Source organism: Chenopodium album, chromosome 23, assembly GCF_948465745.1.
Source record: "Chenopodium album chromosome 23, dcCheAlbu1.1, whole genome shotgun sequence".
NCBI lineage: Eukaryota > Viridiplantae > Streptophyta > Magnoliopsida > Caryophyllales > Amaranthaceae > Chenopodium > Chenopodium album.
In genome coordinates, this window is record NC_137856.1 from 33,126,583 (window position 1) to 33,149,561 (window position 22,979).

At 33.8% G+C, this 22,979-nt stretch overlaps 6 protein-coding genes and 1 pseudogene across 8 annotated transcripts; 2 read left to right on the forward strand and 5 right to left on the reverse strand.

Moving 5' to 3' along the window:
- The first annotated feature begins 293 nt into the window (after window positions 1-293).
- Window positions 294-3,637, forward strand: LOC145607842 (transcription factor bHLH104-like). 2 transcript variants are annotated; one of them, XR_014105643.1, is made up of 7 exons: window positions 294-526; window positions 1,389-1,469; window positions 1,587-1,667; window positions 1,792-1,869; window positions 2,187-2,349; window positions 2,759-3,185; window positions 3,290-3,637. XR_014105643.1 is itself a non-coding variant. In XM_081663438.1 (6 exons), exons 1-6 carry the CDS (start codon window positions 435-437, stop codon window positions 3,008-3,010), a joined length of 747 nt encoding a protein of 248 aa, XP_081519564.1. In that variant the 5' UTR covers window positions 294-434; the 3' UTR covers window positions 3,011-3,275. The 2 variants fall into 2 exon arrangements, 1 of the variants encoding a protein (XP_081519564.1); XM_081663438.1 differs by lacking the exon at window positions 3,290-3,637 and having other exon boundaries at window positions 2,759-3,275.
- Window positions 3,638-4,134: 497 nt separating this feature from the next.
- Window positions 4,135-7,059, reverse strand: LOC145608883 (WAT1-related protein At5g07050-like). 2 transcript variants are annotated; one of them, XM_081664472.1, is made up of 7 exons: window positions 6,837-7,059; window positions 6,659-6,721; window positions 6,094-6,210; window positions 5,752-5,983; window positions 5,289-5,447; window positions 5,056-5,207; window positions 4,135-4,733 (listed from the first exon to the last, which is right to left on the reverse strand). In XM_081664472.1, exons 1-7 carry the CDS (start codon window positions 7,040-7,042, stop codon window positions 4,565-4,567), a joined length of 1,098 nt encoding a protein of 365 aa, XP_081520598.1. In that variant the 5' UTR covers window positions 7,043-7,059; the 3' UTR covers window positions 4,135-4,564. The 2 variants fall into 2 exon arrangements, with proteins under 2 accessions (XP_081520598.1, XP_081520599.1); XM_081664473.1 differs by lacking the exon at window positions 6,094-6,210.
- Window positions 7,060-7,932: 873 nt separating this feature from the next.
- On the reverse strand, window positions 7,933-11,068 carry LOC145608889 (CASP-like protein 5B3). The gene is made up of 3 exons (XM_081664477.1): window positions 10,532-11,068; window positions 8,974-9,106; window positions 7,933-8,449 (listed from the first exon to the last, which is right to left on the reverse strand). Exons 1-3 carry the CDS (start codon window positions 10,660-10,662, stop codon window positions 8,255-8,257), a joined length of 459 nt encoding a protein of 152 aa, XP_081520603.1. The 5' UTR covers window positions 10,663-11,068; the 3' UTR covers window positions 7,933-8,254.
- A 1,472-nt stretch (window positions 11,069-12,540) lies between these two features.
- LOC145609370 (deacetoxyvindoline 4-hydroxylase-like) lies at window positions 12,541-14,432 on the reverse strand. The gene is made up of 3 exons (XM_081664870.1): window positions 13,854-14,432; window positions 13,194-13,515; window positions 12,541-13,042 (listed from the first exon to the last, which is right to left on the reverse strand). Exons 1-3 carry the CDS (start codon window positions 14,387-14,389, stop codon window positions 12,791-12,793), a joined length of 1,110 nt encoding a protein of 369 aa, XP_081520996.1. The 5' UTR covers window positions 14,390-14,432; the 3' UTR covers window positions 12,541-12,790.
- A 1,102-nt stretch (window positions 14,433-15,534) lies between these two features.
- LOC145608885 (protein DMP3-like) lies at window positions 15,535-17,080 on the forward strand. The gene is made up of 2 exons (XM_081664475.1): window positions 15,535-16,225; window positions 16,886-17,080. The coding sequence occupies exons 1-2, from the start codon at window positions 15,580-15,582 to the stop codon at window positions 16,891-16,893; spliced, it is 654 nt and encodes a 217-aa protein (XP_081520601.1). The 5' UTR covers window positions 15,535-15,579; the 3' UTR covers window positions 16,894-17,080.
- Window positions 16,809-18,528, reverse strand: LOC145608884 (deacetoxyvindoline 4-hydroxylase-like). The gene is made up of 3 exons (XM_081664474.1): window positions 17,989-18,528; window positions 17,348-17,669; window positions 16,809-17,139 (listed from the first exon to the last, which is right to left on the reverse strand). The coding sequence occupies exons 1-3, from the start codon at window positions 18,504-18,506 to the stop codon at window positions 16,882-16,884; spliced, it is 1,098 nt and encodes a 365-aa protein (XP_081520600.1). The 5' UTR covers window positions 18,507-18,528; the 3' UTR covers window positions 16,809-16,881.
- A 1,685-nt stretch (window positions 18,529-20,213) lies between these two features.
- LOC145607413 (1-aminocyclopropane-1-carboxylate oxidase homolog 3 pseudogene) lies at window positions 20,214-21,611 on the reverse strand (annotated as a pseudogene).
- Between the last annotated feature and the right edge of the window lie 1,368 nt (window positions 21,612-22,979).

Sequence of the window (22,979 nt, forward strand, 5' to 3'; positions counted from 1 at the left end):
AAGACAACAAACACCAAGATGATCACAGGTAATATACCACAAAACCTAACAAATGAAAAGAATGAAATTTTATCTAAGATTTTCTATCTGTCATTATATCACCCATGTCACTAATGACAAACTTGTAACTATTTAAAATTTTATCAAACATTTTAATTAATTTTGTTTTATGGCCCTAAAATGAAGTGCTTACTCCACTTGTCGTTGAAAACACCCACCAATCAAAATCCCACCACGTGTTAGATTCTAACTGGCCCTCCATCTCTTCCCTCATATCTCTGATTCATCTTCCTGCCCCCTTTTTTCTTCTGTCTGTCATTTTTCTCTGCTTTTCTTATGATTGGGAACAAATAAATACTTAATCTTCAGCAAAATTTTCTGGATTTTTTTCAGTGATTAATTTGATATTTCTGCTATAACCCCAATTCAAAAAGATGGGTTCTTTTGATGATTCTGCTTGGGATCTACCCCTTGATTATTTCATTGATGATGTTGCTTCCCCTAATTTTTCTTGGGTTGATCCCAGGTAGTTTCAATTTTTATGAAATACCCTTTATTTTCTTAATTTCTCATTGAATTTTTTCTCATTTGGTGATTTAATTTGATTTTTAGTTAAATTAGTTCTTCATGCTAGAAATTAGGTGGGAAATAATTATTTTTCATTTCTTTGCTTAATCAACTTAGTTGGAGAAGATTGAAGTAGAAAAGGTTGTATTTGATTAATTGAGGGATACTTGGTTTATGATGAAGTTTTAATTTTTTTCCTTCCAAGTAACCTTTGCTTCTTGTATATGATGAAATTTACGCTTTCTTCTCATTATAACGATTGGGAGTAAGTATTTTGATGATTATGTGGTTGCGAACTAGTTTAGTTGGCTAAAATCTTTGCGTGCGCGTGGGTGGAGGGGGTGGGTGTCAAAACGTAAAACCCGAGATCAAATCTTGTCTACAATTGCCTTTATGCTCTCTATTAGGTAGATAAAATGACTATTGTGATTATTAATCATGCTCTTTGTGAGTTTGGTGAACATATTAGAACATGTACCATAGATTTATAGGGAAAATCTACTTTTATTTTAAATGTGTTTTAGCTTAAGCATAGCAAATATTGCAGCTTGATGATTTAGGTATATAGGAATATTTGACTCAGCTTTATGATTGATAATTCTTTGATTAATTAACTATAATTAAGAGTTTGGTAGGAAAGTAAAGCAGTAATGAACTTTGAAGATGGATAATGCTAACCAAAAATCTTGATTTTGCACAAGAAATTTGATTATTTTTAAGCTTCTAGCTGTATTTGGATTTGGTTTAAGTTTTGATTAGATGATGTTTTCATGATCAAATCATGGTGATTCAATCTTAACTAAGAGAAATCTATCTTGCAGTTCGAGCATCGAAATCGACTTTTCAAGGACAGGAAGTATGATACAAGAACAAGAATCTGAGAGGCAACGGCCCAAGAAAAGGTGTTACTTTGCCTTTACTGCATAAGATAATTTATCATGTATTAATAGAAGGTTTAGATTAATTTCTGAACTCAGTTTACAGTCATATTATCTTACTCTGAAGTAATTTCCTTGCAGTTCTTGCATAGAAATCGACTTTTCACAGACAAGTAGTGCTTTCCAAGAACAAGAATCTGAATTGGAATGCCCTAAGAAAAGGTAGAATTTGCTATCAGTGACAACTGCTATTGCTTCATGCTGTTGTGGCATAAAGTTGCTCAGATCAACAGATAGCTTAGACTGTAGTATCACTTAACTCTAATATCTTCTTGTTGTTTTGCAGGGGACGTTCTGCTGTCTGCAGCAATACAAAGACTAAAGCATGCCGTGAGAGAGAAAGACGGGAAAAGTTGAATGACAGGCATGCAATCTGCTTCTGCGTAATATTTTTTTTAGGTTTAGCATTTTGTATTCAACAATTGAACATTAAACAAGTGATGCATGGTATGGAATATGTATTTCTTCATCTTTGTATTAAGCTTTTACAGCGCGCTTGATAGCATCTTCATTACACAATATTTCTTATTACCTTAGACATCCATTTAGGATTTTTTTCACCAAGTTACACAAAAGATTCATTACTAAACCCTCGAATTAACACCACCTCAATTGGACATATTAGGGATATATATATTTTGGTGTTAACCGTATTGAGTTTCATATTACTTCCTGCTGCAGCTTTTTAAACCTGAGCTCCGTTTTGGAACCTGGAAGGGCTGCCAAAGCTGACAAATTGGCTTTATTATCTGATGCCATAAGAATTGTGAAGCAGTTAAGGATTGAAAATCAGGAGGTTAAAGATGAGAATAAAAAGCTGCAAGAGGAAATTGAAAGTTTAAAGGTGAGTACTTCTTTTGCCCTATTACTTGAAGCTTCTTGTCAAGTTCGTTCTAGGCTAGTTCTGGACACATATTTTGTTAGAATATCGGAACCTTTTCTGTGGAATTCCATTTGTGGATTTCTCTAGTTAAATACTTAAATCCTTTATCTTTTGAGATTCAAGACTTTGAAGATTATCTGACTTTAAATTTCCCTACTCACATATTATATATGCTTGGAGCATTGCGTGATAACTTATTTCTTCAGTCACCTATAAGCTTATAATTGATGACAAAGTTGCAATAAAAGGTTACAAAAATCTTGTATAACCCATGTTTTACAAGAGTTTTTGTGACTTCATTCAATCATCATATTTATCTTTACTTTTTAGTAGCTCCTTTGCTGTTCTTAAACTTAGCTTCCTACTATAGGCTGAAAAGAATGAACTTCGTGATGAGAAATCGATATTGAGGGCAGAAAAAGAAAAGATGGAGCTGCATATGAAAGCAATGTCTGGCATGCCTGGTCCTGGAATGATTCCTCCTTATCCACCGGCCTATCAAGCTGGACCAAATAAGATGGCTGTTTACCCTGGTTATGGTATGTACCCTATGTGGCATTATCTACCACCAGCTACTCGTGATACTTCTCGTGACCATGAACTCAGGCCTCCTGCTGCTTAAGTGGATGTGCAAGACTGCAAGATTTCTTCTCAACAGGAATTCTGCGACATTTGTCTCAAGTTTTGTCTTTCCTTATTTGAATGTATATAATGTTGGTGAACTTGTTTTTTCCTTAATATAGATTCGAATAGCCAGAGGCTCATGGCTTAAACGCCGTAGAGTGTTGCTAGACTATGTAAGTACACTAATTAAGACTCCTATTGTTTATTTCCTGTGTGTTCTTTTTATTTCGTATGAATGTAATCCTGCTGTTTTCTCTCTGCTTGTTTTGCTGTCTAGATTCTTATCGTCGAGATTTCACCTCCTGTGATAAACCAGGAAATGCTTTTGCAGCGGGATCAAATATGGTCATAAACCTGTTCATTTTTTTCCCTTTGCTTAGACTGATACAAGCTTGATTGACCTGAAACAATCATTCCTTCCACATTCCCTGCTAAATATGTGATGTAAGTCATATTTTAGGAAAAAAAGTCCAAGACCTATTTTTTGTTTGGGGGAGGGAAGGTCACGAATTCTTATTAGTTGCATACGAGTTTACTTAAAGGTAGGTGTACCCAAGTGTATTATTTTTGTATCATTTGATGTCAACTGTCAAGAACTCTGACATACGGATTGGTCGGCAAGAATTGTATATAAATTTTTTTTGTCAAAGCCTGTAGCAATCCGCTAAAGTTGGCTTTATCATTAAGTCTAATCTGTTGAAGGCAAACAGAATTAATTGTTATTGTTATATGCATGATTCATGAACTTATGATTATAATATAAAAATTCAACGATATTTCTGAATCATTCAACCAGTTGTTCATTTTTTAAATATCCAGATCTTAATTGTTCTATATATATTATCTATAGACAGGGATGTAAGATTTATCTATGACAAGTCCGTTGTGCAATGAAGCCAGACACCTGCCTATGAAGTAAAATTTTTGAAAATTTTGATTTGTTTGAAAAGATTATATGACATGGGACTTTTTTGAATACTGGAAGTTGGGAAGGTTATATTGTTTGATTGACAGATTTCCATTAAACTTGATTTTGGGAGTCGATTCCACAAATTCATCATACCAGTGAAATTGAACTCTTGTGTAGTTGTGCGACTACTGATCGCAAAAATTAGAGGAAAATGGACCAAACAGTCTTTGTGGATGATTACACTGGTTAACATGATTTACAATCCTGTCAAGCTAATATAGATGCAAGCAGACTGATAGGTTGAAATCATATCCTTTTTACATAGTAAACTTTTCATGTCAAACAGCAGCCAAAACTAATACGAAGTACTTAACAGAATATTACAGGCATGTTTCTTTAGGATTAGTCTGACAAAGGGCTAATGTTAATTAACCTAGAAAAGAGAATCAGATACTGACTAAGCTTAAGCTGGGAGCACTGATCCTATCTTTCGTAATTCATGCAAGCATAATAGGCATCTTTATACTATTGACAGTTTATATAGTTGCTTAATCTTGGTGAGTTTGAAGATGACTGATGGATTATTTTACTCCCAGCTTCTATGTGCCTTTGTAATTGCACCACAGCCATCTTCTCCAGTGTCTATGGCTCTGTTGTCACCTCTTCGCCATTTTCTGTGCTGAATGCCTCTGGTTTTAAACTTTTCGAGTCTTTATAGTTCAGGTAGATCCCGGCTAAGTTTGTCTGTGCTTCTTCTTTGCCCCATATTAAGAGGTACATACCAAAGATGACAATAGCTGCCCCCATTATGCTGATCATACACACAATTTAGAAACTATTAATCTTCTCATATCTTTTGCTCAATATATATTCTGCTCTTATTTTATCAATTGTTCTGAATCAACTAGACCCTGCTCTTTTGAGTCTTTTCGACTCCTTAAATCAGGTTGAATTAGTATAAACCAGTTTAAATTTGTGAAATCAGTTCTAATGAGAAAAACATCAGTTAAAAAATCACGAAGTGCAAATAATCAAAACAGTTGTGAATCAGCAAAGTCAGGTTTGATCAGTTAAAGTAAGCCTTAATGTTCTCTCAAAATCAGTTTTTAGGAGCAAATATCAATTTAGTTTACCTGCCAATGTAAAGCTTTTCTCCAAGGACAAAATATGCTAATAAGGCAACAAGTATCGTCGAAAGAGGGTTGAACATGGTCACAAAAACAGGCCCTTTTTCTTCTGTGCACCACAACTGAAGGAAGACTATTAAGCCTGAACAAACCACTCCCTGCATACCATATATTGAGTATTTGTTAGTATGTGATCATACTTCAGCATAGTCTAAGGTTGCATCAACAACAATCCTTACAGCATAAATAGTAGACAAGAGGTCAATGTTGAAACCGATTGCCCAAGCTGCTGGCTTACGCTGAACACATGCAGTAAAAATGGCTGACTGTGCAGCGCCAATGAAACTCATCCATGTTGTCAGTGACAGACGTGCAGGATATCGTTTTAGAGTAAAGGCCTATATTTATCAGGAAGTATATAGACTTATAAGAATACATCATATATTCATAACTGGTTGAAGGAAAACTCTATACTTCACTATAAATAGTTAGTGTTCTAGGCTTTTATAGGCATTACTGCATTAGCAATTATCAGCTGATTTGAGTCTTAACTAGCAAAGGAGAGTATCAAATTTCATGTGAGTGTTTGGTTAGTGAGCAGCTATTTGTTTTTAGAGCTGTCAAAATTGACTCGTAATGTTACCAAACCCATACAAGCCCAAAACCTAACTGAATGACTCATCCCTGAAATATAACTCAAACCTGCATGATGTACCATATGGACCATGATAGGCAGCTAGCTGCAGTTAGAATGGAACCTATCAACCTGTTTTCGTTAGTAGTTGTACTTCCTTGAATATGAAGCAGAGGATTCCAGATGTTTTTAATGACAGATCCCTTGTACAATGTCATGGCCATGACACCTCCTAGGGAAATTAAGGTTCCGAGGACCTTTGCAGCTCCTCGAGGGTTCCATATATCAAGAACCTCCATCCTGGATAGTTATAGTATATAGTTAAAAAAAATGCATTTTACAAGAACAATTCTTCGAATGTACAAAGGAGAATTCAGGTATGTCATTTACAAAGAAAGGGTTTTACTCACTTGAGTGCAACTGCAATTACAAAAGTTAAGGAAGCTATTGTGTTGATCATTGATGCAACAAATGTCGGTGAAGTATACTTTAAGCTTGCAAAATACATGTTTAGTGTCAATCCCACCCTGCCAAAATCAGCTAAATACTGTGAACTTCTATTGTGTTTATCATGTTATCATGACATTTATTCTAATTCCTAAGTGTATGATATGTATGAGTATGTCTCATGTATACTAATTATGAAGAACAAGTGACCGAATACCTTCTTGTAACTTGCAAATATGAGAAAATTGTCACTCGAAGAAGGATAATAAGGGCACATTGATCTTCTTAGGGGGTGCTTTTAAGGACCTAATGAGAACACATTGAAAAAGCAGGGAAATTTTGGGAATATTTGAAGGTTGTTTTGGATTGTGCTGTTGAATTTAAAGTCCGATAATTGTTGTGCACTTATAAATTCTCGTTACTCTGAATGTTCCCTTTTAGGATGGTCATACACATGACATGCTAGCTACAAATACAACTAATTATATCTTACAATGTTCGGTTGTGTACCAACTCTTGTAGGCTTACCCGAAGAGGGGCAGCACAAATATTTCTGCCATCAGAGCTACTGTCAACTTTGGCCTTGTTTGTCTGCATGATATAGACAAAAAATTAATAAAAATTCTGCAGGCATGTAATTCATAAGATTGTACATACAGTATGAAATTGATGTAGAACATGTAAATATGAAAAGAAAAAAATACACCTTTCAAGAAAATAAGCAAAGGGGAACATCACCACCCCAGCAACAACATGGCGGTATGTTATGTAAACATAAGGATTCATTCCATTATTGAAGGATGCTTCAGTGATGAAATACAGTAAAGTCCAGCCTATCTGTGATAGGATCATAAACATGTGTGACTTAAACCTGAAGTAAAAGCTCCAAATGTTACAATTACTCATAGCCATTGCCTAACTTCCTTCTGTTTTTCTCTGAGTTTAGCCTGTAGGTTGAACTGCATGCTCCTTTATATGCAGTAAAAAGGCAGATTCAGTCTCATATGATTCCTCATTGAATATCATCTCATTTTTAGCATCCTGTTCCAGGCCAGCTACGTCATAGAATCATGATAACGAGTTTTCGTGTGGAGCATCCTGTGATAAGCTATGCATCATAGCTACAAAAGTTTGTGTTTAGGAATCATTCTGGAGAATATGATAGAGAAGCATTGCATTAGACTTGTAGATAGGCTAGCAATGTTCAGAAGTTTTGTGTAAGCCATTCTTTTTAAAATTCTCAGATTTTATCCAAATGGATTTTGGTAGATAGATAGTATAGCATATCATATTCTCATCGTTGCATAGGAAAATACTCCATCTGTCTCTAAATAATAAGTACAATTTGACATTTTGTGTGGTTAATGATGTTTAATTTAAACTATTGCTTTTGATCAATTCAAGAATATAGAGTAACTGAAAGTCATGAAAGATTGGCCATCCATCACATACGTATATATCAAAAGGACATTTGCAACTTTGCATAATAGTTAATCTTGTGTACAATTTAAGTCGTGTAATTCAAACCAATTAAGAGATTGGATACGAGCTAGCTTTGTTAGATATATGTACATGTAGTACTTAAAGTTTTGTATTTTAATGTGTTTATATCAACTTGACAATAAAAGGGCCAAATATCATTGTGACATAAAATATCAGGGGTAACATTTGTTCAAATAACTCTTCATATAAAACACCATAACAATTTTTGCTATAAAGACATAAGATTTTTTCACTGCAAAAAGGAATGCTAACAAATTTCTTAATCAAGATATTTCCTACCCATATTTCACTGCTGTATGGAAAAAAAAAAAAAAAAAAATCTACAAATTGATCTCATCGGAATATTTTGTTTAGATACGAACATGTTTGAAGCGAAAAGTTACATTCAACTTCTCAAAATTGGGCAATACCATGGGTACACCATTCTTGATTACAGGTGTGATAAATTGACGACCTATACACACTTCACAAATATACAAAAATGATCTGATAAGGGGACAAAAAAAAAAAAATTAACAATGAGAACCAATGACCTCTCTATACTTAGATCTCATCTTGTTTCTATATACATTGTAATCTATGCTCCGTTTCATGGTAATGGATCCGAAGCAAGAAGATTCTCTAACTTGCTGCTAGAAGCCAGAACATGATGAGAGACGAGATGAGCACTGTGAGCCAACTTAGAAAGGCAAAAGCAACTGCTATCTGGTATTTGAAGCATTCTGCAACAATGGTACAGCCTCCGATGTCATGGAAGTACAGGACTGTAATTCCTGCAGACGCAGAAGCTGCTGCTAGAGACAGTGTAGCTGTAACCTGTTTACAGTACACCAACCATTGTCAAAGTTGTGTCTTATAAAACCCAGATTTTGGGTTTATGCAACTTATGCTGAGTTGCTGACCCATCTAAACTATCATTCAAATTGAATGTTCATTGTTCAAAATAACAAATCCTATCTGTTACCAAAGGAGGGTGAAGGTTAAGGGGAGAAATTACTAGCAGCTTCAAATGTATGGACCTGAAAAACTCTATGCTTGTTTTCTATGATTTTTTTGCTAATACCTTAGCTTTTACTAATGCAAAAAAGGACTCTATGCAGCTAATATATTTGCATTCATGTTTTTCCAACTAGTCCCTGAATATATAACTCGGGCTCCCATACTCATGTTAATCATAAATTTGTGTCCAAATGTTAAACTTGGCACGATTATTATAACAAATGTCCACATTATTGGTCTAAAATGAAGAGTTTCAAATATCTGACACAGCACACAGGTTCAGGATTAGAAACAAAGAGTTGGAGTAATTTTTACAAAATATCGAGTAGAGGAAGGCCTACCCAATCTCCAATTACAAAAAGGCTGACAAGGATATGATTATGAATCACAATTTTCTTTGCAAGGGCATAGGCATCCATCAACGCGAGGCTTAAGCTCCAGATTACTTGCAAACCCATAGAAGCTATGAGATAGCTGCAAAGGCAATATGTGTTACAGTCATTCATCCCAAACCCTTCAAACACATGGATGAGATATTATAATTAGTTCAATATTATTTCCCAAAGACAATTTCTGAGCATACAGAAATTCAATAATAATCACCAAAAACACTCTCTGGAAGCAGTTATCTGAAGAAATTAAGCTTATAAGTTCTTATAAAATGGAGATTATGGGAATGAAAGGCAAGCTGTACATTTTTATAGCTTTGGAGGAACCATCTAAAGCACAAAGAGTAAGACATTATACAACAGAAAGCTTGATAGTGAATATAAATATACTTGTACAAGTTTCGTGTTCTTCCTAGGACTTACAGCCTTCCAGGTTAACTGGCAGATTATTACAAGAAATTCCTTAAAATGCTTTTTCAGCTAATGATCAAAGTCTTCGAGTTTCTGTTTGCACTGACACTGTTATACTTCGTAATGTACAAAATATGAATTAAGGCTCCAAGTGAATCTAGTCCCACAAATGAAGTACTACACAGGTTTGCAGCTTTGTGCTCGAATCCTCAAAATATTTTGTTACAACAACAAGATTTTCTCCTGTCTAGACATTATACTTAATTTGTTCTCAACTAAGAAGAATCATACTTTGTTCTTAGTTTATAGTCCTACACTCCCACTAGTTTTGGTTTTCAGAAACAAATGGAATCTTCAAAAATCAGTCTATAATTTGTGAAATTGACACAGATGGCCAAGAGAGACTCCTGTCCTGAATCGAAAGGGAGATAAGGAATCAATCAATGTCAAATAGAGGAAAAGGCATGGAAATCATTGGACAGGAAGTTGTCCTAAGTAAAGATTAAAGAACAAAGTTTCATGACCATTGAAATAAGCACCTAAAGCAAGGGATTAGATGTGTAAATGCTCTAAGCAAATCGAAATTAAAGCCAAGGAACAGATACTATGTTATCAAATTTGCGAATTTCGCAACCCAAATAGCTATAGCTACTTCAGCATCATTCATAAACATGCCACATGAAGTGTTTCTTGTATTGTATACAACTTTTCAGTCATCAAAAAAAATTATGCAGGACAAGCATATAATCTACATAATATACAGAAAACAAAAACCCATTTTGGATAAGTCTAACCAGGATAGGAAAAACAAATGCTAATCAAACAACAAATTAAACAATTATAGTGGACTATAAACTCAAAGACAATGTTTATGACAAAATCATATGTAAAGGGTTTTGTTGTTTGTTTTTTCAAAAATAAGCACAAACACATCAGATATGCCAATCCAACATCAAAATTACAAAATTTTGAACAAAACACGTAATTTTATACTCGTTCCGTCTAGAATTAATAGTCACGTTTATAGTGTAATTTGAAATAATATAACAACGTGACAACTATATCCGAACGAAGGAGTAATAAGAATTGAGTAATATACCAGAAAGCAGTGAAATTGAAGAAGCTATTAGTGGATGCCATAGAAGCAATGGCACCTGCAGCAAACATAAATTGAGCAATCCTTAAAAGAAGCCCAGTTATAGTTCCTGGTGTTCCTGCAAAATCCTTCATTTTTCTCTCTCTTCCAACTAAAATCAAACAATTTCTCAAATACCCATTAAAATTAATTTCATCTTAATACAATTTCAATCATCAATCCAGAAAAAAAAAATGAAAAGGGGAAAATTCAGCAAATTTGCGGGGTTACAGAACAAAATCAGAGAAGAGTGTCAAAATTTAACAACCCAGATTGCAGAATTTGAAGAATTGATGTGGGAATATGGAGAAATAGGGATTCGATGGAAGAAATTAAATAAAAGAATTGTGAAATGGAAAGAGGTAATAATGATCAATCCAATTGATTAGGGGTGTAAGACAAGTAAATTTGACAAAGGGTATTTTGTGAGTTACTCAATCTTGGCTGAAAATCAAAATCAAAAGTCAAAGCCATCATTAATCATTATGCTACGGTCTACTGAGTACTTGAATTCGTCTAATAAGATGAGTATTGGATCATGGAATCGAGAGACCTCTAACCACTTGAGCTATGTTTCTCTCTTTATCGTAGTTAAAGTATGATATATCAGAAAATGGTCCAAAAAAAAAAAAAAAAAAAAATTGTAGCGTGCTAGGTTTAAGTCGATCTTTCATTAAGAGTAGTAACCAAAGTGTGGAATGACATATCTATATTATCGAAGGCTAGAGAGCCACAAGGATGAGTGATGAAATCCAATCTCAAAATCTTTTGGAAACGGAAGGGAAGCTTTAATCACTTAAGTTATTATGGTGTACACACTCTCTATTGGCAGTATTTATGTAATTATTGAATTACTCCGTAGAATTTGGATGGGCCTTGTCCAATAACCAAATATGACATTATGGACTAACATACTGTAATTTTGTGGGCTATTCCTAACTACAGGCCTTGGTGGATCTCCAAAATGCCCTGTTCAGCATAAATCTGTCAAGTTAATCAAGAAACCTGAGGAATTGTGAATTCCTTGTAAATTGGTAGATATTCTTCGACGTGAACTCTTTGATTGAACTAATGTTACTTCAAGCGTGCAAAATGCAAAATAATTTTTTTTTTTGAAGGAAAAAATGCAAAATAATTTAAGTATTTTTACTCTTTTTTTCTCTTTTATTTAAAGAGGTCATTAAAGTGTTTAATAGTTACTTCCACCCATATATCTAGTGCTAAATCTACTTGTAGGCCACTTCAAATGTTTATGAATTGAAAGGGCTTCATGACTTTATCTTTATTAAGGTAAAAGGAAAAAAAATAGACTTAAAAATAAAATAAAATAAAATCGTAACGGCTAAAAAAATAGTTAGGTGTATTGGCTTTTGATGTTTTTTTTTTTTTTTTTTTTTTGAAGGAAGGCTTTTGATGTTTTTTATTTTGATGTGTTACAAAGTTTTAAGTCTTTAACTCATATTTCTTTCTTTAGGAAAAAAAAAAAACCCAATTAAGGAAGAGAATGAAAAAGAGAGTATATGATTTCCTACATATTTGTGTTTTGGAAGGAAAAACTTTGATATATAATTTTGGTCACATGATTGACCTTATTAGACTATTATTGGGTGAAGAGTTGACCAATCAATTAATTACTATTCGTAGTCTAATTATACATAAAATTGCATTATATCCAACCTGACCACCTATCTCATCTCAGGTGTGCAAATCTAAATGATTGAACCCTCCCCCTACATCCCCCAACTTGGTGAGATTCAAAACTTAAACAAGGTCAGGACATTTATCATGTATGAATCTCATGTTAATTAGTACTCGTACTTCGTTATGTAACATTATGATTATGTGAAAATAATATTCTAATAACGACTTTTCTTAGTTCAATATATTAGGAAAATAAAGAGGAAGAAAAAAAAACGATACGTTAATAACATTTTGAATTTTCATACAATGCAAAGCTATGAAAGCAACTCCGTAAAAATTTATTATAAGAGCCTTTATTTTGTTTATATGTAGTCAACATAGATGTCTTTCCAAACTTTGGCCCATAGAAATCACAACATACATAAAATAATGCTTACAATCCGGATCTTGAATGCTACATATAGATCATCTTTATCAGTTTGACTAGTACCAATTATGATGGTACTCCCAACAATATTGTTGTAAGTTGTGGTTGTAACTTGTAATACCATCTTTAATCAAGTTTAACTTCCATCTTTAGGACTATGAATGGAGCTTGAAATGATGAATTCCAATATCATCTAGGGAGTTGGAGAAAAGGCGAGTGAGGTTCTCTTCACTTGAGAATTCACGATAAAGAGGCGGATTTTCTTCTGATGTTAACTCTTTAATTGGACCATATATCTTCTTAGATGAGAAAAGGCCCTGAACAAAAAATGGAATGGAAATCCTAGGTACAACATTGTTCACGGTTGATCTATGGTAGACGCTTTTCAATAGGCCATTTGATACAATCTGAAAACAAAATGAAATAATAGTAAAGTATTAGAACTAGCTTAGATTCATGTACTATATTATAATAATGTCGAACAAGCTAAAAATTATTCACCCATGTATTCCAAACTTAGAGCTTATAATAACTAAAATTGAAAAATAGGAATGATACCTGAAGTGCATCTCCAATGTTAACAATCAAGGCGCCAGTGATCGGTTCAACATTAACCCATTGGTTTTCATGAAGAACTTGGAGACCCCCAACTTGATCTTGTAAAAGTACCGTGATGAATGTAATATCAGCATGTCCACCAGTTCCTAGGGTCAATTGTGGCTCTGGACAAGTCGGGTAGTAATGGCCAGCTAAGGACCACCCTTTGCTAATATTGAGTTCTTCAAGATGTTTTGGTCTGAGTCCAAGACCCATCGATAACAACATAAGTATGTTGTTGACTAACTTAACCATATGGTCGACATACTGTAGTGTCACATCCCTGCAAAAATATATTTCTAGCTTTCTTATAATCCTCCGTTACTTTGTAGTTAACACGTTTCTTTAGTCATGTTTTCCAATACGTACACATATATATTCAACTACTGTTAATGTCTATTATTATTACGAGTAAAAAGCAAAAATTATTAAAAATTGATATTTGAAAATATATATGTATTGTGACGAATTTAACAAGACTCCACATACATAACTATATCCTTCATTATGTATAAATCACAATTTCACGATCAAAGGAAAGTGTGTGAATAGTGCTAAAGTAAAAACGTTATAAATATGTATGTATGTATATATAAGAATTCAAAAGACTAAGTAACTCACTTGCATATTTGAGGCAGCTCTTGAGGATCAACTTCACCCGTTAGAGCATTGAAATAGAAAGTATCCCTCCAATTAGCAGCTTTTGATTGATACAAGTCATGGTTAGAAAGAAAAGTGACATTCTTTGTGAAAAAATCACGGCTATATATTTGCTTCTTAGCCTCCGCATCTTGCTCATGAAACATTCGAACTCCTTCTATCATCTTTTCCAATAATTCCAAAGGAATTCCATGATTTACCACTTGAAAAAATCCCCATTTATGAGATGCTGCAATAATTTCTTTTACAATCTTAGCAGTTTGATAATCACTTTCACCAACTTGAGCAAGATCTATAACGGGAATACCTATATTTTCAGCGTTTATACTCAAATCCTTAGAGCGATCCTCAAGCGATCTAACAAACATGCTAGGAACTTTTTCTATTCCTCCATCTACCACCCCCTTTACCCCGGTTTTTTCTTCATCAAACGCCTTGAGATCGTTAATTCGATCATAACTACTTTGTGTTTCATTCATGTTACCTTGGTTGCTCATTGAAATATTGAATCTTACAAGCTTTTTTTATGGAAGGACAGTATGAAATGGATCGGAGTTTCGTTCCTTTATTTTTTTGACGGAAAACGCCCACATATAATTACCTTTTTTTTTTTGGACTTATTAGGTATTAGTGCGTGCATAGAGAAACTATCCCTAGTAAAACAAATTTATAGTCAAGTGTAATGCATTTTGCTTTTCCACTCACATACGTAGAAATCCATGTGCATTAACAAAATTTAGATTAGTCTAAGCATTGATGGACTTGATTGACTTAGCCTAATCCATGTGCTCATACATATGCATTAACGTTATTAACAATCTATACTATTTGGCGTTCCAATATATCTAAGAGAGTTTATGTGCCACATGATACCCTCCTCTCCACCTTAAACAAATGTTTTGTATTCATTTCACATGCCAACCCTTATATTTTTATTTCTAGCTTCGCCCCTAGTCGATCACTTCAGGTCCGGGTCAAAAAAATGTTCACACTAGCCCAAAGTTTCAGGTTTGAGTCAACTCAACAGTCGTAGAACATTTTTTTGATTTGCTTTATTTTTGGCTAATTTTGAGAAATTTATAATATTTCAAACTTACTTTGCTATTTTTATAAATTTTGAAATCAAGTATTTTCACCAATATTATAATTAGGGCCTGTTATCTTACGTTGAAATTCAGTTCAGTTCAGTTCAGCTCAGTTCAGTTCAGCTGAGTTCAGTCAATGAGAACAGACCCTTAGTCATTATATGCCTACGGGATAATTTAAATCGTCACAAATTTACATCAATTCCTAACTAATTTTGTATCAATAATATATTTTAAAACTTAGTATATAGATAAAAAAAAAATTTATCTTTTAAATTCATTAAACAACCCGTACATCGTACGGAACACCAAACTAGTGATCAAATAAAAGAATACTGTAACGAAAAGTAAGGGGAAGAAGTATACAAATTCCTTAATCGAATTATTAGTACAAAATTATTAAGACAACTGTTCTAGTTAGAAACTTTGAAACTGTTTTATAATGGTTTGGATTAAACAACTACGGAATGTTACACAAGGCGAAGACCAAGTCTAAAATAAACACGGTTTCCTTATAAAATGCATTATTGCCCATTTGCTTATAATTTTCCTTAAGATAAGAAAATAAGAATATTATTGCTCTCTCATTTTTGTCCAACAAAATGTCAAAGATAAAACAAAGAGTTCCATCAACCTCAGCCAATCAACCAACTCCCGGTTCCGATTCCGATTCCGACTCCGATGACCACCCATCCATCACCCCAAATGATCGAAAAGCGCCATCAATTTCTCAACGTGCCTTAGCAAGCACTGCTCATTTAGCCAACTTGCTTCCAACAGGGTCCTTACTAGCCTTCCAACTCCTTACACCAATCTTCACCAATAACGGTCAATGCGACACCACAACCCAAGTCATGACTACCATGCTCCTTACACTCCTAGCCCTCTCATGCTTCTTAGCTTCCTTCACAGACAGCTTTCGAGCTCCTAACGGTCAAGTCTACTATGGGTTCGCCACCTTTAAAGGGATGTGGCTCATTGACTACTCGTACTCGGATCGAGTTGTGGTTGATCTAGCTAAGTATAAGCTTAGGTTGATTGATTGGGTTCATGCTGTATTATCAGTACTTGTATTTGGAGTTGTGGCTTTCAGAGATAGAAATGTGGTAAATTGCTTTTATCCAATGCCAAGTCATCAAATACAAGAGGTTCTTGATATAATTCCAATTGGTGTTGGTGTTATTTGTAGTTTGCTCTTTGTTGCTTTCCCTACTACAAGGCATGGTATTGGCTACCCTGTTTCTAATGGTAATCAAATTTCTACCTAATTTTTTTTAGAAATTGTATAATTCTATTTGTTATTCTCAAAATAGCTGGCCTATATTATATTAATTTGTTCATTGTATAAGAATTTTAATAATCATGTAGGCAAACCTATTTGTTAATGAATTATGATGATTTCATTGTTGAGAACAATTTTAAAAGCATTGCATATACTTACCAATTAATCAATTGTCAACGTTGTTCAGAATAGGTGAAACTTGTAATCCAAAAAGTACTGCATCATCAACTGGCATCGGTTCATCTTTTAATAATTGCGTACACGAATAAATTTATTTTTTAATTTGTTTGATGTCTGCGTTTTATGTTGTGGGCTGCGTCGTTTTTGCCCGGGTGTATCATACGTTTTATGTTGAGTACATTGATAAAGCATCACACCAAGTAAAATAATGGACTAATGTCTAATAGTTTATTACGTATTAAGAGCCTTTATTCTCTATATAAATGTCTTCCCAAACTTTTGGACCTTAAATTAGATATCACAACTGAAAATAACGATTACAATGCGAATCTAGATTGCTACATATAGCACTTTAACTAGTACAAATTATGATGATACTCATAAAATTATTGTTGGAAGTTGTGGTTGTAATACTATCTCTAATCGAATTTACCCTCCATCTTTAGGACAATGAATGTAGCTTGAAATGATCAATTCCAATCTCATCAAGGGATTTGGAGAAGAAGTGTCTGAGGTCCTCCTCAGCTGAGAATTCACGATAAATAGGTGGGTTTTCTTCTGATGTTAGCTCCTTGATTGGACCATATATCTTCTTAGATGAGAAAAAACCTTGGACAAAAAATGGAACGGAAATTCTTGCTCCAACGCTGTTCACAATTGATCTGTGGTAGACACTCTTTAATAGACCATTAGATACAATCTGTATACACATTAAGTATTAGATCACTAGTTTAGATTAAAAATTATTCACCCATGTATTCCAAATAAAGTTAGGAATTATACTACTCCGTACCTCCGTTAAATATTATGTGCAAATTTGGAATATTTTATATCTCACAAATAATACCTAAAGTTGCACATAACATTTAACGGAGGTAAAAAATCAAAAAATTAAATAGTAATGATACCTGAAGTGCGTCTCCAATGTTAACAATCAAAGCACCAGTAATAGGTTTAACGTTAACCCATTGGTTTTCGTAAAGAACTTGAAGACCCCCAACTTGATCTTGTAAAAGTACTGTGAGGAATGTGATATCGGCATGCCCATTAGTTCCCAAGGTCAGTTGTGGCTCCGGACAAGCCGGGTAGTAGTGGCAACCTAAGGACCATCCTCTGCTAATTTCAAGCTCTTCAAGATGCTTTGGTTTAAGTCCAAGACCAATCGATAACAACATAAGTATGTTGTTAACAAATTTAACCATATGGTCGACATACTCTAGTGTCACATCCCTGCAAAAATAATTTGTATTTAATATACTTGATCGAGTGAAATTTAAATTACAAATAGTAACATGAACTAGTCTATAATATACCTTAATAAGAATTCAAAAGATTAAAAAATTAGGACACACAAAGATACATGGGAATATGGGATACATAGATTTGAAATAGTTAAAAGCATAAATTTTATGCAATTAAGTTGTAGATTTGGGTAATGGGGTTCCTTTTAGGCCGCAATAGAGGATGTGTAAGGGTAATATTTAAATACGATGTATTCATATATATACTAAAAATAATCTGATTGATAACATAGTAATACAAAACTCACTTGCATATTGGAGGTAACTCTTGAGGATCGATTTCACCGGTCAGAGCATTGACAGAGAGAGTATCCCTCCAATTAGCAGCCTTTGATTTATATAAGTCATGGTTGGAAAGAAAATTGACCTTCTTTGAGAAAATATCACGACTATAAATTTGCTTCTTAGCCTCATCATCTTGTTCATGAAACATTCGAGCTCTTTCAATCATTTTTTCCAACAACTCTAAGGGAATGTCATGATTTATCACTTGAAAAAATCCCCATTTCTGAGATGCTAAAATAATATCATTTACGATCTTAGCGGTTTGATCATCACTTTCACCAACATGAGCAAAATCTATGACGGGTACACCTATATTTGCAGTGTTAGTACCCAAATCCTTAGAGCGATCCTCGAGTGGTCTAACAAATATGCTAGGAACTTTTTCAATTCCTCCATCTACAACACCTTTTACCCCTGTTTTTTCTTCATCAAACGCCTTGAGATCGTTAATTCGATCATAACTACTTTGTGTTTCATTCATGATACGTTGGTTGGTTGCTCTATTGAATCTTACAAGCTTTTTTTTATGGAGGACAGTATGAAATGGATCGGAGTTTAATTTTGGACTTATTAGGACTTAATGCGTGCATAGATGACTCTTAGCTATGTATTAATTAGCCAGTAAAACAAATTTATAGCTAGTCATGTGTAATTATGCTTATTAATACTGATTAGTTAAAAGATTAAAATACTGATTATGCTTATCAATTCGTCCATATACAAATCATAATAGCATGCAAGTTGCCCACCATAAGTGCTGCATGCCTTTATTGTTATTGGTCAAACCACCATACTTTTTCTACTTCCACTAAAACTCTAAAAGTTTATTTCCAGAAGATTAGTTGCATTTATCCTTAATTGTAATTAGCAAACTAAAGGCAAATAGTAATAATTTGCACCCAAAAAAAGGCAAATATATAATAATGTAAGTTATTCAATATTTTGTGTAATTGTATGTAAGTTATTCAGTTGCATGATTTTCTACATATTTGTGTTTTTTAAAGGAAAAGCTTGATAGTTGATACTAGGGGAGTTCATAAATCGGTCCGGACCACCCCGGAGCGAACCTTGATCGGACCGGACCGGACCGAATTAATCGGTGCGGTCTTCAGGTCTTGAAATTCATTTTTCCGGTCTTCGGTCCGGTCTGGTCCAAAACCCTATATTAAAACCAGTTTTGGACCGGACCGATTTTTTTATTAAAAATATACGTGAAACCTTAAATAATGGTTAAAATTATTCTTAATAAGTTTAGAAAACTTTAACTTTATAAGTTTTTTTTGTACTAAACATGCAAAAAAAGACGTAAAAATGACATTACAATATAGTTTTTCCTTTACTTTTAAGCGGTCCGGTCCGGGTTCTGTCCTAGCTTAATCGGTCCGGTCTTCGGTTCTTAAAATTCTAATTTTTGGTCTTTGGTCCTATCCGGGTCGATCCGGTCCGGTCCGGTCTTGGACCGATGAACAACCCTAGTTGATACAATTTTGGTCACATGATTGACCTTATAAATAATTATTGAATTAGGTCAAGAGTTGACCTATTAATTAATTACTACTTGTAGTCTAATTATACATAAGATTGCCTTATATCCAACCTGACCTCCTAATCTCAGGTGTATGTGCAAATCTTGGTGAGGTTGAAAATTTGAAACCATCCCCCTCTCCCTCCCCCCCCCCCCCCCCCCCCAACCACACCCCCCCACCCCCCCAAAAAAAAAAAAAAAAAAAACCCTTGGTGAGATTCGAACTTATAAACAAGGTTAGGAGTCTCATGACATTTATCATTATCATTCATGAATCTTGTGTTAATGAGTACGAATATTATGTAACATCACGGAATTACGTGAAAATAATATTCTAATGACGAATATTTCTTAGAAAAAAGATATGATACGTATGTAGGTAACATACTGAATTTTCATACAAAGTTGTGCCGGTAAAATAAAAGAATGTTGAATTCATTACATAAAATTAGAAAATATGACAATATAATAATACAATGATAAAGCATCACGTACACCAAGGAATTGAGAATAATGGACAAATAGATAATAATTTATTATAAGAGCGGATCTTGATTGCTAGTATTGCTACAAATTATGATGGTACTCCAAACAACATTGTTTGTTGTAACTTGTGGTTGTAACTTATATTTCTCTAGCTTTAATCAGATTTACCTTCCATCTTCAGGACAATGAAGGTAGCTTGAAATGATGAATTCCAATATCATCTAGTGATTTGGAGAAAAGGTATGCGAGGTTCTCTTCACTTGAGAATTCACGATAGAGAGGTGGATTTTCTTCTGATGTTAACTCTTTGAGTGGACCATATATTTTCTTAAATGAAAAAAGGCCCTGAACAAAAAATGGAATGGAAATCCTTGGTACAACATTATTCACTGTTGATCTATGGTAGACACTTTTCAGTAGGCCATTAGATACAATCTGGATACAAATTGAAGTAATAAAGTATTAGAACTAGTGTAGATTCATGTACAATATCATAATAATAATGTCAAACATGCTAAAAATTATTCACCCATGTATTCAAGTTCAAACTTCTTAATTAACTTATGCTTAAATCTAAAAATAGGGTTGATACCTGAAGTGCGTCTCCAATGTTAACAATCAAGGCGCCAGTGATAGGTTTAACATCAACCCATTGGTTTTCATGAAGAACTTGGAGGCCTCCAACTTGATCTTGTAAAAGTACCGTGATGAATGTAATATCAGCATGTCCGCTAGTACCCAGGGTCAATTGTGGCTCTGGACAAATCGGGTAATAGTGGCAAGCTAAGGACCACCCTTTGCTAATGTCGAGTTCTTCAAGATGTTTTGGTTTGAGTCCAAGGCCCATCGATAACAACAGAAGTATGTTGTTAACTAACTTAACCATATGGTCAACATACTCTAGTGTCACATCCCTGCAAAAATAATTTTTTAAATACATATAATTAAGTGAACTTTTAAATACAAAGAGCAACATGAGTTAGTACTAGAAGATAGAGTAGATACTACATGTTTTAATTAATAAATTAATAAGAATTCAAAAGACTAAGTAACTCACTTGCATATTTGAGGCAGTTCTTGAGGATCAACTTCACCCGTTAGAGCATTGAAATAGAAAGTATCCCTCCAATTAGCAGCTTTTGATTGATACAAGTCATGGTTGGATAGAAACGTGACATTCTTTGAGAAATAATCACGGCTATATATTTGCTTCTTAGCCTCTGCATCTTGCTCATGAAACATTCGAACTCCTTCTATCATCTTTTCCAATAATTCCAAAGGAATTCCATGATTTACCACTTGAAAAAATCCCCAATTTCGAGATGCTGAAATGATTTCTCTTACAATCTTAGCAGTTTGATAATCACTTTCACCAACTTGAGCAAAATCTATAACAGGTACACCTATATTTTTTGCATTAATACCCAAATCCTTAGAGCGATCTTCGAGTGGTCTAACAAATATGCTAGGAACTTTTTCTATTCCTCCATCTACCACCCCCTTTACCCCAATTTTCTCTTCATCAAATGCCTTGAGATCGTTAGTTCGATCATAAACACTTTGTGTTTCATTCATGTTACCTTGGTTGCTCATTGAATCTTACAAGCTTTTTTTTATGGAAGGACAGTATGAAATGGATCGGAGTTTCCTTTATTAGGATGGAGTACGTTAGTGCGTGCATGGAGAAGCTAGTAAAACAAATTTATAGTCAAGTTTACGTAATGATTCATTTCGCTTTCCACTCAAATATACGTAAAAATCCATGTGTATTAACAATATTTAGCTGTTGTCAAAAAAAAAAAAAAAAAAAAACAAAACAATATTTAGATTAATCTAAGCATTGACTTGATTGACTTAGCCTAATCCATGTGCTTATCCATATGCATTAACGTTATTAACAATCTATCTATACTACTCCACATTAGGCGTTCCTATCTAAGAGAGTTTATGTGGTATATGACACCCTCCTCTTAGACAAATGTTTTATATTCATGTCATCACATGCCAACCCTTCAATATAAAAGTAAACATGGTTATTGATTAAAATTGAACTTGTGACCATTCAAATGAAAAACAAGAATTTAACCACCATTAGTATTTCAATATATTACTTCGTAGGAAATGTAGTCTTACAAACATCTGTATATATATATTTCTGACACCTTAATTGTAATAAGGTTAAACGCGGGCCTGGGCCGCACCCGCAAACCAAGAGAGAGAGTTTTACTTCACAAGTCTAAGGAGCTTTCATCCCAAAAGGCCAAAATCATATGGCAATAGGAAGAGTAGCCCCTTAGCCATATAAAGTGTTTAACTCTCTCTTCTTCAACCAATGTGGTATACTTACATGTGGTAATACACTTCAACAAATACAAATTGTTTTGAGCAAATAATACTATACCTCAATTCATTGCAAAAATAATATTAACATAAACAATGTTTTATTCCAAAGCTTGCTTATACGTAAAAAATTTTGCTTCACATATCAAGTAATCTCGACACAACGTCTGAGGCACTCATTAGTTATAAAGATTGAAATATTGATTATGCTAATTAATCAATTATTCGTCCATATACAAATCGTAATTAGCATGTTGCCCACCATAAGTGCTTGCGTGTTGCATGCCTTTATTGTTGGGTACGGTAAACCACCATACTATTTCTACTTCCACTAAAAGTAAACTCTAATACGGAGTAGTTTATTTCCAGAAGATTAGCTCCATTATTTATCCTTAATTGTAATTTGCAAAATAAAGGCAAATGATGTAAAACTAGTTATTTTTTTTATTTGTAGGATTAAGAATTGTTAAACTCAAGAAATATTGGAGAAATGAGCTTAGCCCTTCATATTGATAATTTGATATTAATCACATATATATACACAATACAAAATAAATTAAGTTCAATAAAATATGTTATAATCAGTAGAAATCAATAATTTTA